Below are 13,634 nucleotides of genomic sequence, written 5' to 3' on the forward strand. Positions count from 1 at the left end.
GTCTTACCAGCCTGGCTGGGTCCCACTCGCAGGTGATGAAGAAGAACTCTCAAGCTGATGCTCCTGACTAAAAGGAGAGTTTGTCCTAAGGACTTCATCACTGCGAGGCAGAGCAGGAGAGCTTGTGTGCCCTTCGGCAATGGCTGATTCAAAGACCTGGCAGTCCCTTATCAGACCAGATGCATGATCAAAAAAAAAAAAAAAGGGAAAAAGAAAGGGAACATGAAAATCATGTGAGTAGGACTGGAAGGGACCTCAAGAGTCTGCTCTTCTCAGCCCCAGGAGAAACCCAATGCCACCCACAGATACGTATAATAAGTGCTTTAAAATGCTCCTGGTCGTTCTAGGTAACTCCACCATCCTCCCCGTTCTTCTAACGCACTGAGACTATTCCAGGGCATGAGAGGTTGCTGTCCCTGCAGTCTTGTGCAGGAGAGTGTCCCAGCTTTGTGGCCTCTCCCATGAAAAGCCATTATATTTATAGTGGTGCGAGTACTATAGTATGCGCATCCACTTTTAAAAGCGCTGCTGTTGCACAGCATTGCCTGCAAATACCACTTTTGCCTAAAAAATCAATGATACACGCTCACAGCACCCCTCTTTTACCAGCCCTCCTGCTATTTTCCAAGGGCTTCCCAGCAGTTAGATGCCTGATGTTTGCCTGGAAGCCTGACTCAAAGTCGGGAATGCTGGCAAACACAGACGTGTGTACAGGCTGATGAGGAAACCTGTATTGCTATAGCAGCTGAGCCGCGGACTGTTGAGCCTGGGCTGTGGGACTCCTTCTGAAACCTTGTCTAGGTGTCTGAAAGTCGGTCCTTAGGTGCTCTAGCTGGCTATGAAGCAGAGGAGCAGCGTGAGCAGCTGATAACAAATTAAAAGGAAAGGGATAATAAATGAAATACTAAATACTGATAACCAAGAATACCTTTCTGTGTTGGAGAAGCCACCTGGAAGGGTGAAACGGAGGCACACGAGCAGCATCAACAGTTCTAATGAACCCCTTAGTTGTATTATTAACAAGAGACAAGTGAAAGCCTGTAAAAAGGACTCATATATTTTGCTCAGCTGCATGGTTGCCCTTGTGTACATTTGTGTGCGTGTGTGGATTCAGGGGTCCATATGAGAGATGGGGACAGACTTTTTAGCAGGGTCTGCTGTGACAGGACAAGGGGTAATGATTTTAAACTAAAAAGAGGGTAGATTTAGACTAGACATAAGGAAAAAATTTTTTACAATGAGGGTGGTGAAGCATTGGAACAGGTTGCCAAGAGAGGTGGTGGAAGCCCCATCCCTGAAGGCATTCAAGGTCAGGCTGGATGGGGCTCTGAGCAACCTTATCTAGTTGGAGATGTCCCTGCTCACCGCAGGGGTGTTGGACTAGATGACCTCTGAAGGTCCCTTCCAGCCCAAATGATTCGATGATTCTATGTTCCCAGGTATGACATAGGAGTGGCCATGCAACTGTGTGTCTTCTGTTTTCCTCTTTGCCAGAGCAGCTGCTTCCAGCCCTGGTGTGAAGGACTAAGTCATGATTAAACACCCACCGAGACACGGCATCTTTCTAGTGATTTCATTGGCTTTGGATCCGGATCGTTCAGTGATGAAAGAGGAGCAGGGAAGCACAAATAAACACTGTACCTGACCAAAGTCTTGATGAGTGGAAATATATTTTGGTGTCTGCTGAGGTACCTCACTACCAGGTTAGTGCCATGGCTTTGAATCAGGGAGATGATGTTACAGGGAAATTAAATCCATACATAGGTGGACTTGAAGAAAAAAAACCCCACAGTTAAAATACATTTCTTTCGGTCCTCCTTCAGCACCTTGCTAAGCAGAGCTGTGCTCTGAACTCTGGGTTGGGAGCTCACAGAACAAAGCCCTGTCTGTGAGAGTTTAGAAGAGGCAGGCATCGCTTGGTAGCACCCTTTCCCCCCAACATCTGTGGGCACAGTCCCTGCCTGGCACATCAGCCCTGCAGAAAGCAGGCTGGCACAGCTGCCCTCAGGATTTGATCCAAGGCTGAGGATATTAAGGATGCCTCTGTACTCGCTACAGGAAATTGAGGATCAAAGCAGTTTCACATCAGAGCTACGGCACTGCTCGCCACGCGTTGTTGTGCCCTCTGCCCATGCCAGGACACCCCCACGGTACAGCCTGAACTGTCGGACATGCAGTTTGTTCTGCTACAGGAAGAAGTGCGCTTTCAGATAGATTCGTTTCCCCTTTGTTATTAAAACTCTCTGTAAAGTAAAATACCAAATTAAATCAATTTTTGACAGTTTGTTCTGCTACAGAGAAGTAAAATACCAAATTAAATCAATTTTTGTTTTATTAGGAAGGCTGTTGCCAATAACTCTTAATTTCTTCCGCAGCGGCGGCAATGGGAATGGTTCACTACAATACTTGCAGCATAGCTAGGTTTAAGAATACTTCCCTTGTAAAAGCAGCTGGATTAAATGCCAGGTGGGCAAAAGGAACAACAGCTTATATCAAATATCCGTACCCAGTCAGCAAACATTGCCTCCAGGCAAAACCTTATTGTCCTGTAGCACGATATCTCCTTTTCGTGAAACAGAACATTCTTCTGTTTTTCCCTCAGTCCTTAGGACTATTTCTCTCCTTTTAATGCCTCAAGATTAGACAGTGACTGACAGCAGAAGCATGGGGAGAAAACAGAAGGCCAGACCAAAAGGGAAGAATGGCAACGAGCACAGTTGGCAGTACAATCAATTGCTGCTTTTTTTTTTTTTTTTTTAATGGATGTTTCGCTTCTCATGGGCTGAGGCACAACATGAGATGAACATGTGCTCCCAGCTCTAAGCTGGCTCTCTATTAAAGGAACTAGTTGAGGGACTGCTTTATTAGCCCTGTGGACCAGACCAGCTCCAACTCCCTCCTGTCTGTGTCTTTCTCACCATATTCAAGCACATCGGAGGGGGAGTACAGCTATCCCCCAGAATTTTGTCACTGTACAGATGCAAATGCCCTGCAACCTGCTGTCAGAGCATCTGACAGAAGATCACCACTTAGAGCAAACCCACTCCTGTCACCCCAGGGGGGCAATCACAGCCGAAAGTGGTCCCAGGCAGATGAGATGCAGGACACAGCAAAGTCAGCAACGTTTATTTGAGCCTGGATCTTTAGTTTTAATGAAGGACAAGTCAGAGACAGAAAATATGGTGTATCAGGGACCTTTTAGAGGGTGGTATTTGTAAGCACTGTATACAGTAGTCTGCAAGACCCTCTAGGAAGCCATACAGAGGCATGTGTCACCCTCATCATGTTTTACGTTGTTTTTGCTAGGAGACAATCAGCTAATTCACTGCTATCTGTGTCCCACAGTGAAGTGGAAACGTAGAAGTACTGCCTTTGCCATCCACTTAATCTGTCAGCTTCAGAGTATTTACAGAAAAGAAACTTTTTCTTCTTACTGCTTCAAAGCATCCAAAGATGTAACAGTAATCATTAAGGCCTGGAGCTTCAGACATCCTTTTATGGAAGGACAGTAGGCTCTAGATTAAAGGAAAGAAGCTCAAACCAACTATTTGCTGCACTTTTATTTCCCTTTTCAAGTCCATTATGCTCATGTAACAGGCCTGAGCAAATGTTAATGCATTCTTGCTCTCCTGAATGGCATCCGAACAACTTAGTCAGCAATTTTCACCCTGCAAAATGCCAGAGCAAGAGAAAAGCATTAAAACGCAAACTCTACATTCTTCAACCACTCCGGTTCTGGAATGGAACAATCTTCTTCATTCCTCTTTACCACACAGAAACATTAAGCAATGGCTAGAACTGTAAATGAAAAACATCAGATCAGTTGCACCTGAAGTATTGTGGAGATGGTTTGTTGAGGCTTTGGTTTAATGCAACTGCCAGGATGAGATAAAAAACAATGAAGGCTGGCAGAATGACTCAGTTGAACACACACGGAGCCAGCAAAGTGGATATATTGCACTGCTGCCCATCTGCTCGCAGCGCAAAGAGCTGCACAGAGATGCCTGCCTGCTGGAGTCCAAAGCTAAGACTGCAACCATCACAAGGTGATGTGATGGCCAAAGCCCAAACCAACGGCTCTAGTCTCCCAAAACAAGGGGTCCAGCAACAGTGCCATGCTTACCTTCAGCTGTCCCTGGGTTGTTCTTGTGTGGTTTGGTGGCTGGACTGAGTGTCCCACTGTCCACGCACTGGGTGTTTCCTGCCAATTCAATTCACTTTCACCTGTAGCCACCACTGGTTATTTCTCTGGGTGGGACTAGGGCTCTGCAGGCTACATAGACTGGAAAAAACCAATCCTCAGAAAGAAAACAGAAATTGCATTTTAATTTACAGTGATACGTACTGGGGTACAACGGGCACCACATGGCTGTTTCTGATGAAGCCAGGGCTTTGAGACAGAACAGAAAGAAACTCCCTCAGTGGAGATTTGGCATGATCTTTATTTATACATACCACTTGAAATGGTAATATTTGGGATGCAGGGGAACAACAGCCGGGGGAGTACACAGCTTGCAGTGATCAGTAGCACACGGACCCCACGAAGACACCCACAGTGATTTGAAAGGAGAGATCATGCATGAAGCTGCCATGCTTTTCCCCACCTGCCATACCTTCTCACATACACCGTGCTTTTCACTCAGTTGCAATTTATGGCATGCCATATGACAGAGGATCTGCGGCATTACTTCAGAGATCACCGAAATCAAGAGGGAGATCCCGTTGACTTAGCTAAGCATCAATTCAGGCCCCGTGGGAGTTCGGCAGAATCACAGGAGGGAGCAGAGGTGGGGTTCCCCTGCTCAGCAGGTTTCAGACATACAGCCCCTCTCTACCAAACTTGAGGCAGTTGCCCCACGCATCACCCCGGGTATTGCAGATCACATATTCAACTCAGCAGGCTCCCCATTTTCATCTGGGCCGGTGAGTCTCTGTGTCCCATTCCGTCCTTGTTTCGCACCGAGAATACAACACAATGTCAGCGCTGAAACGGCTCCTGCGTCCTCCAGATACCCAGCCTTATCGGGGCACCGAAAGATTTGTCGCATTCAGCAGTCAGTTTGATTCTTTCCAGTTCTCCACTCTTAAACTGCTGCACTAACCCTAAGTCTAGGTAGCTGTGACCCTCAGAAAACAAGACATTATACACTGTCCCTCACCATCATAAGCTCTTAGCCCAGATCTGGGAGAACTTGTAGCGCTCAGCAGCCACCATGAGTCTTCAGCTCCTCCTGCCAGGCATCCTAAAACTGACCTAAACCCTCAGCCAGATTTAGCCCCAGACAAAACAACCTGACCACAGCATAAAGGACAAGGAGCTATTTGCTGGTTAATAACCATCAGCCATTACCAGACAAGCATATTTCAGGTCAGCAGCTGGCAGGGCATAGACCCAAAGATCAGCATTTGTTTCCACAGCCAACCCAGTGACCTGAGTGGGGAACAATAAAAGGAGCATAAGGACTGCTATAGACTGCGGGAAAGGGCGATTGCTAAGTGGAGGAAGACTATCTGATGTGCAGGAAAGTGGTGGATCCCAAACATCACAGAGGCAGCGACCTACAGACACCTTTGCAAGAGGTTAGAAACATCGGCGGTCCAACACTTGGGAAAACCCCACTTGCTTCCTCTTGACTGGATGCTTCACCAAAGGCTGCCTTTCCCAAAGAGACCTCTCGGAGGCTTGCAGCAAAGTCAGCAACCACTCCCACCACTGTTTAATCCTATAACATGTACTCTAAGTCCCATGCGAGGCAGAACATGCTGTCAAGACTAGAAGCAGTGCTGTGCTCTGAATGCAACAGGCACTGGGAGAAGTCCTGTTCTTTTTCAGGGCTGAACATTGCCTTTACTATCAAGGATGTGTGTTTTCTGTACATCCCTCACAGTGGGCAGAATCCTACCCACTTACAAAGCTGTAGGAGCTGGCTCGTTAATGATCTCCCATCCTCTCACATCTAGGTACTACACAGCCTTCATCTGCAGAGACCTCAAGATGGTGATTCTGGGAGGTGATGGCGGGGAGGGACAGGGCAGGGAGAGGAGGGTGCTGGCTAGGACACGGCCTCTGGTGCTGCAAACTCATACCCAGGCCTTGACCTGAGTGTTCCAGCCCTTGGTACAGCCGCACAGGCCTCCTTCCTCATACCAGCGCCACTTCACCCCCTTGTACACAGCCCTGCTATATGGCTGGAAGCACATGAAGAGACGGAGACGCCTTGCCAGGCTGCAGTAGATAGCCATGGCTGCCACAATGAGAGGGGACATGATGACGAAGCCAAGGATGATGAGGGCAGAAGAGCTGTTGTCATCCAAGATGCTTTTGCAGTAGCGGGCCGCTGAGTGCAGTACCTACGAGAAAAGCAAGACAGAGCTCGTCACAGACCTGGTGGTGGATAGGAACGGTCACCAAAGTACCCTTGGGTTGCTAGTGCTTTCACAGCAAGACATGCTTCCCTCTCTCTGAAACGAGCTCAGCAATTTTCATGCTACACTATGTGACTGACAACACATTTTAATCAAGCTTTCAGTTATTCCAGCATCACTGTGAGACAAGAGCAGTGCACACTGAGCCTGAAGCAGGAAACAGTAATCTTTATTAAGTCATCAGAATAGCACAGCTTAGCATTTGATAGGCAGAAACCAAATTAAAAGGCCTCCTGCGGCTACACCGATGTGGGTGGCACAACAAACTGGAAACGATAACAAAGTAAATAAAATACAGCAAAATGCTGGATTCTGGAGATAGACCTTGGTCATTCCATAGCTACCCACTGCCTGGAGACCCTTCAGACTCCTTCCCTGGCACAGACCCCTTTGTGCTCTCTCTGCTGTGTACACGCTGTACTCATTTCTACCTCCTAGCATCTCATTCCACTGCGAAACTTGCCAGGAGAGCCCATTCACCCCATGGCGCTGCGAAGTATCCAGCACACTAACTGGTCCTTGCTGAGCGGTATTTAAAGTCCTCCTTTCATTCTGGCAGCAGGAGATCTGAGTCAAGCCATTCAGTTGTTCTGCATTAACAAATGCTACAGGCAACCCCCACGTCCCCTAGCATCCTTTCCTTTTTCCGTATTCTTTCAGCAGTACAAGAAGCACAACCCATCGTACTAAAAAAAAAAAATAAATTTTTTTTAAAAATAAATCTATCTAATGGATCTGCAATGCAGAAATCGGCCTCTGGCTACTAGGAAAGCATTGAAAAGCAGTAGCCCAAAGACAAAGGACTGCTCTTGTCAAGCCATACTGCTGCAGTCCCTCTCTATGCCTATTAAAGTCTGTGTTAAAAGACTCCTTACAGCCAACGGCAACACGGTTGCTTTCACTTCTGATACGCTTGGCTGTACTTGAAAACCTTTTGCATCTCCTCAAAGCCTTCGGCTGGAGAGCACTGTCAGTGCAAAGGAGAACTTGAGGGTTTCCAAGGTGAGGGTCAAGCAGAGTGAAGCTGGAAGAGGCAATTCCAGGAGGCAGTCCTCATAATTTTTCCCATTTGGGGTCTAATTTGAAGTCCATATTTATGATTTTCAAGGACCAGTTTCAGATCATAGGAACAAATTATTTAAGGGCTTTACAGGCAATCTCCTATTAAACCTACCCTAAAAGCCCTCATGTCTTACAGAACCTGCATCCACATTGCACTTGTGGAGACAGACCAGCCATGCCCACACTGCACCTTCTCCCAAGGAGAATTCATTAGGTTATTTCTTGTGAAGACTAACTCTTCAATAAAACAAAAGTCATCCTACACACCTGCCTTTTCGTATGCAAAAACTCTAACAGCCATGGACTGTAAAAGGCAATTGTTGCAACCCACAATGAAGAAGGGTTGCATGACTATTCAGTTAGATCAGGACCCCCCTGAGCCACTTTTGCTCTCTGTGGGCCCCCCAGAGCCTCCCACTTTACCCTGCTGGGCATCACACACATGTGCATCCCATAGTAAAACATTTCCAGAAGATGTCAGAGCCACAGTGGGAATTGCCTGGCCTGGTACATGACTTCTCTAGGAATTATGCTTCACTCTAACTAGCAGCAGCACTTCTGTTCTACAAAACAATTACCATGACTGATGTCTCCCTGTTCATTAGTTTGCAGGATCAGGAAAAGCTTTTCAAATAGCAGCAGCTAGGAGTTGCCGTAATTTCAGGGCAATAAAAAATCAAAGCCAAATTTCTCAGACCAGCAAAAACAATAATAGCATAGTCCCTTTGTCAGGGAGCTTTGAGACAGGGTGGGCTGACAACTTGTGTTGCTAGGATATCAGCTGGAAAATACAGTTAAATGGCTGTATTGCAAAGTTACAGCACATCTCCCAGTCAAAGCTAGAAATGTTTGCAGTCAACAGTACGTCTTAGCATCCTGGTGTGTCCCAGGGTTTAGAGGCCTCAAGAGAGTAAATTAAGGTTCCCCCTGCAGAATGAGCACCTTTACCACCCGTACACAGCTCCTCAGAATCAATCATCACTGGCAGTAAAAATGCTGCCAAGGCAGCAGTGCTCCCAGAGCCGAGTGACAGTTTACACATCTGGGAAACATAATTTTACACTTCAGCTAGGCAGAGAGGGTGGAGGAAATCCTCCACAGCTATATCCATGCACAGCTCCACAGAAGTCAGTAGAGCCTTACTGGGTTAAACTGGGAAAATGGCTGGATCCTTTCCTACCAGCCACGCTAGGACCTGCTCACTCAGATAGAGGACCCAAGGACTTGGGTGATTAGATAGGATGCACAAATTTCATTAAAAGGAAGAGGAAAAGCTTTCTTCTTTCAATATTTCTCAGGTAAATACATCCCTTTGAGAATATTTAAATAACTTCCTTTTAGTTCCGATTTGATGGAATGGGAAGACCAACAGCATCTATATTTTGAGTCAAGTCTCCTTGCTGGGAGAAGGTACTACAGTGTGGTTGGTGGTTTTTCTCCCCAAACTAGGAAGTAAAAGAGCTCTTCTAACTTAGGAAAATCAGCACGAGAAATCATATTGAACTGGTCTAACAGTTATCACCTGTGAGGAAAACAGAACTGCTTTTTCACATCCACACTTAGTCAAGTGATTCCAAAAATATTTATAGAAATATTCCGAGAAGAAATTTATAAGTAATGAAATAATGAAATCCAGAGGACAGCAACCAAGTGGAACAGACGTGCACACAGCCAGAGCCCTTACTGACAAAGTAGGCACATTTGTTGGTGTGAGAAAGCTTACGGCACATTTGGGAGCACATCTGAATGCCAGATTGGCATAAGCAGTGGGTTATATATTCTCTTAGACTTTACTAGTTCTATAATTAGTCATTAGGCAGATCAAATACGACAAACACTATAGAGGGCTTACTTAAATGGAAAGTAACAAACCCCATCAGAGCCCATGTAGGACCTGGGCGAATTACAGAGTTAGGATTGGGAGCTCTCAGTAACAGAGGTCACAGAAAAGAGAGAAATATTGTGACATTAAAATGCAAACAGCAATTCTGTCAAGCCAAGGAGTGTATTCATCTGACCTGTCACAGCTGCTTGTTATTTTCATGGGAATACAACTTTATTGCCCAATCAAGCTTCCATTTCCCACAATACTGGAAGAAGGGAGAGGTAAAAATGTGTCTTGCTCATTCCTGACAGTATTGAGGTGTGCCCACAAGACTGGCATCTCATGCAAACTTGTTGTGAAATGCTGTGGATTTATCTCTGATCACTTTACACTTAAACAACTGTACAAAGTGCAGTGCACGGGGGATCAGGACCAAGGGGTCCCATGCTGTCTCATTCCCCGAGGAGCTGGGCAGCCACCGGCAGCTTCTGTCAGAGTTCTCCCTGCCTCTCCAACAAAAGCCTTCTGTGCTAACCTACCGACACTGAATGTATGGGTGCCAACCAACTACTTTAAGACAATTAGTCCAGAAACCATAAAGCCTGTACTTCCCTAGACAAATGCACATGCCAGCCTTGCTTATCGCTGTATCACAGGCACCAAGCAGGAGAGATCGCTCCCTTATACAACCAAGAGCCTGTAAGTCAGCAGGAACCACCATAAACCTGTTCCTGTCAGCCCAGTCTATACACATACACCCCCCTTTTATGAAAAAAATCTATAGACATACACAGCCCTTATGAAAATTAAAGCTAAAGCTCGGGGAGTCTAGCCTTGCCTTTACGGCCACTGTTCCCCATGAGCTAAAATAAAACCCTCATGGATGGCCCTGTCTTAGAGGTGGCTGTCGGCAGCCAAATGGAGCAAGGCTTGCTTACCTGAGAGTGGCATTGGAAGCCAAAGTAAACCACCACAATGGTAGGAAGCAGCACAATGGTGAAGATAACAAACAACAAGAGCAAATTCAGGAAAAAGACCAAGGAGTTCATGGTGACCACCACCAGGGTCCATGCCAAGCAGCACCAGGCACTCCGTGGCTCCCTGGGAAGGAGCTGGTCATCCATGTCATATGGCGGGAGGCTAGGAATCATCCGAGACTTGTCCGAGAGGTTTTCTGCTCCAAAGTCCTCAGTGTCCTGGCCAGACATTCTTCAAGAAGACTGCTAATCAACCCACACTCTTACTCAAAATGGTTTCTTTGCTTTTGGCGACAGACCTGGGAAGTAATTTGCAGAGGTTTTTCCTGCCTCTTCCACACATGGACAAGAACGCTTAACCAGAGATCATAATGGAGCAAGGAAGGAAAAGTCTCCTTTGGTCGCCTGCTTTCCCAGGACCTGGCCAGCACAGGTTGTTTCCTTTCAGAATATTTTCCAGCAGTGTCCCAACCTCAGTTTCAAAGTAGATGTGGCTGCTGGAAGTTTGGCAATAGCTATTATTCTGCTTTGGAAGCCATAGTACTCCTGAATTTGTTGTTCTTCCTAGGATTATGATCTCAAGAGGTCCCAAACAGTTGCTGTCTTAGCTTTGATAGGCTGCTCAGTTCCAGAGAGTTCATATAGTTTTAGTATCCTCCTCCACCTTTGAGCACTGCTGTTTGCTAAGAGTATCAGGCTTAGGCACTTGCAGACAGTTCCTTGACTTCAAGTCATTATTCCACGCTCTTCACCCTGTACCCAAGTAAATATTCCTGCTCAACTCTCGTCCAAATGAAGCGACCAGTGAAGATAATGAACAGCAGCTGTTTCTCCACTCCCTGCCTTGCTGGAGTCCTTGCCCACACCTCGCAGAGCTGGAGGCAAAGACTGGAGCAGTGCGTGGTTTCACTGCTCTCAGCTGCCTGCAGTCACAGGCACTCAAATACAAGCGGTGTCTTCCTTTCTGAGCTGGCTCGCAGAGCCTTGCAACACTGCTCTGTTTACAGAGTGGATTCTCAAGCTGCTTTCTGTGCTAGCCCATCCTTTACATCTGTCTCACTGCCGAAATGATTTAGCACACAGCACCCAAGAGCCACGCTCAAACCATACATTCCCATGTCAAGATGGTGCCTTTTCAATTTTAATTATTCTGCCTCTGGTTCATTTTCTACAAATTCTCTTTAGATTAAAAAAACTTAGAGAAATTGAAAATAATCTGTATACCTCAGAAATCTTTTGTTCTCTGCAGTCATCACTGTTATTGTTTGCAGAACATACTGATAATTCTTGTAGTGAAGGCACAGCAATTATCAGTTTTTTCATCTGCTTCATATGATCAATATTATTTAAGAATTCAGCGATATCTGCACATTTATGTAGCCTTCTAGATACATTCATATATGCATCATCATAATACTGAGGAGGGAGAAAACTTCCTTAAGTCCAGAGGAAACCGTGGTAGCATAGGTCTTGCTGGAAGGCACAGCACAAGTCAGGGAAAGAATCCAGGAGTCTTGTGTTCCACTTGATGTTATTTCTCTCAGAAAAATTCTGCCCTAGAAAAAAGTTATCGGAAGTACAAGGTTCATACAATACTAAATGTAAAATGATTTTATAATACAGATGGGTGCTCGCTTCCTTTCATTAAGTGCTTTTGTTAAAGTTTGTACATTTTGGGTGCCCAGCCCCCTGCCATTGTTGGATGTTGTTTATCCGCCTTCCTTATTTACTGGCCGGCTGTAGCAATATGCACAGCAGAATTAAAGCTAAGACAGTTTTCTCCAAGGACTTGGACAGACCTGCTCATGAAGCATTTACTGGTGGTCCATTAGCTCTAACGGATGATAAGTTAGGGCTAGCAGACCTCTGAGCAGCTGCATCCCAAACATACTATGGCTTAACAACAGCCTCCGACAAAGCCGTGCTACTGGGAGGAGGTGATGAGTGCAACACAAACGCAATATCCAGGCTTGATATTCATCACTTATGGGTGAACTAGACTGTTACTGATTTCTGCTATTGCTTTTTATCAAAACCAGGCTCCATTGTGCCAGGCACTCCATAGACGTTGACTAAGTGCACAGCATATCTTATTGTGCAAGCTGGGAACAGGCTTACGTGGAGTTGAAAAGATACTTTCAGAGCTAAAATTTGGATGTAGATTTCCAAGTCACATGCCACTATTTCAATTAGGAGGCACATAAGTGTCATCTGAGTCATTTTCCTGACTGCAGAAAGTAGAATTAGAATATCACCCTACAAAGATACAGGCACACGTACCCAGAAGGATTGCCTTCTAATTGAAATAGAATATAATTGAACAGACTCTGTCCTCTTGCTGCTGAAAGTACCTTCTCACCCTGGGCTGGAAGAGTGTTACACACCACTTATAGAAAAAAAGCAGCAAGACAAATTGAAACCATTTACAATCAGCCACTTGTAATCAATATCAAAACAGAGGCTTTAAGACTGAAGTGAGTTGAAGAGCTGTGTGAGGATACAGATTTCAAAGGTGTAACAAGTGATACCGGTGAGAAGCAAGCCTTTTGAAACAAATAAGTAGTTTTTAAACAGCTCAACAACATCCATGCTTGTTATGCAGTTCCCCAGCTATGACAATTATTAGTTGATCCACACGCACCACTTCTTTTTTTTTCTATAGCACTTCCAGTAAAGCCTCTTAGACATCCAAAAAAGTCTCACAAACTTCAGTTCTATCAGTATCCAGCAGTAAAAATTCACCTGGCTAATCTGGACCAGATCACAAGTCAGGTGAATCCTTCTTACTAACAGCAGAAATAACACATAACTACATGGGGCACTTTCTTCTGTGTTTACCATGGACAGATCTCAAAGCCCATCAGAAAGATACAAAGCTTCAGCCACAGGAGGCTGCTGGAACCTGGGCAATAACGAAGTTTTGCTGCTCCCTAAGAGATGGGGAGCCAGGCGCAATATCACAGCTGGCAGGGCAGAGGATTGCCAGTCAAGGCTCCATCCCACAGCACCCAGCCAAGGTGAAAGCAGTAGACTTGGGGGTAATGGTCAGATTCAATTAAGAATCCAGACCTTCAGGCAAGCTTACAATTATAAGGCAGGTCCAAGGTCAACCTGGGAAGTCAGTCTACAGGTCAGAGTCCAGAACAAGGTCCATGACCAGCCTTGGCTATAACCTAACTAGCTCCAGAAACAGGTACACCTACAACAGCAACTCAGGCAGAAAGGATGTTCCCAGGCCTGAGCTTCAATGGGTCCCCAGGTGGAGGGTATGGATGGAAGCCTCAGCTGAGGCTTATCAGGGCCATTCAAGTCTACTGGTGCCCGGATACCCCATCTCTTCCTCA

The 13,634-nt window shown here is 45.8% G+C and overlaps 1 protein-coding gene across 1 annotated transcript; it reads right to left on the reverse strand.

Annotated features, from left to right (window-relative positions):
- Positions 1-6,081: 6,081 nt before the first annotated feature.
- Positions 6,082-10,521, reverse strand: LOC104166796 (transmembrane protein 88-like). The gene is made up of 2 exons (XM_009706868.1): positions 10,252-10,521; positions 6,082-6,351 (listed from the first exon to the last, which is right to left on the reverse strand). The coding sequence occupies exons 1-2, from the start codon at positions 10,519-10,521 to the stop codon at positions 6,082-6,084; spliced, it is 540 nt and encodes a 179-aa protein (XP_009705170.1).
- Between the last annotated feature and the right edge of the window lie 3,113 nt (positions 10,522-13,634).

Source organism: Cariama cristata, unplaced genomic scaffold, assembly GCF_000690535.1.
Source record: "Cariama cristata isolate BGI_N322 unplaced genomic scaffold, ASM69053v1 scaffold499, whole genome shotgun sequence".
Taxonomy (NCBI): Eukaryota; Metazoa; Chordata; class Aves; order Cariamiformes; family Cariamidae; genus Cariama; species Cariama cristata.

Excerpts from the sequence above, each read along its gene's own strand:
- LOC104166796 (XM_009706868.1), bottom strand. The coding sequence starts at position 10,521 with ATGTCTGGCCAGGACACTGAGGACTTTGGAGCAGAAAACCTCTCGGAC. Across the intron at positions 6,352-10,251 it reads GCTTCCAATGCCACTCTCAG|GTACTGCACTCAGCGGCCCG; the intron begins GTAAGCAAGCCT and ends CTTTTCTCGTAG.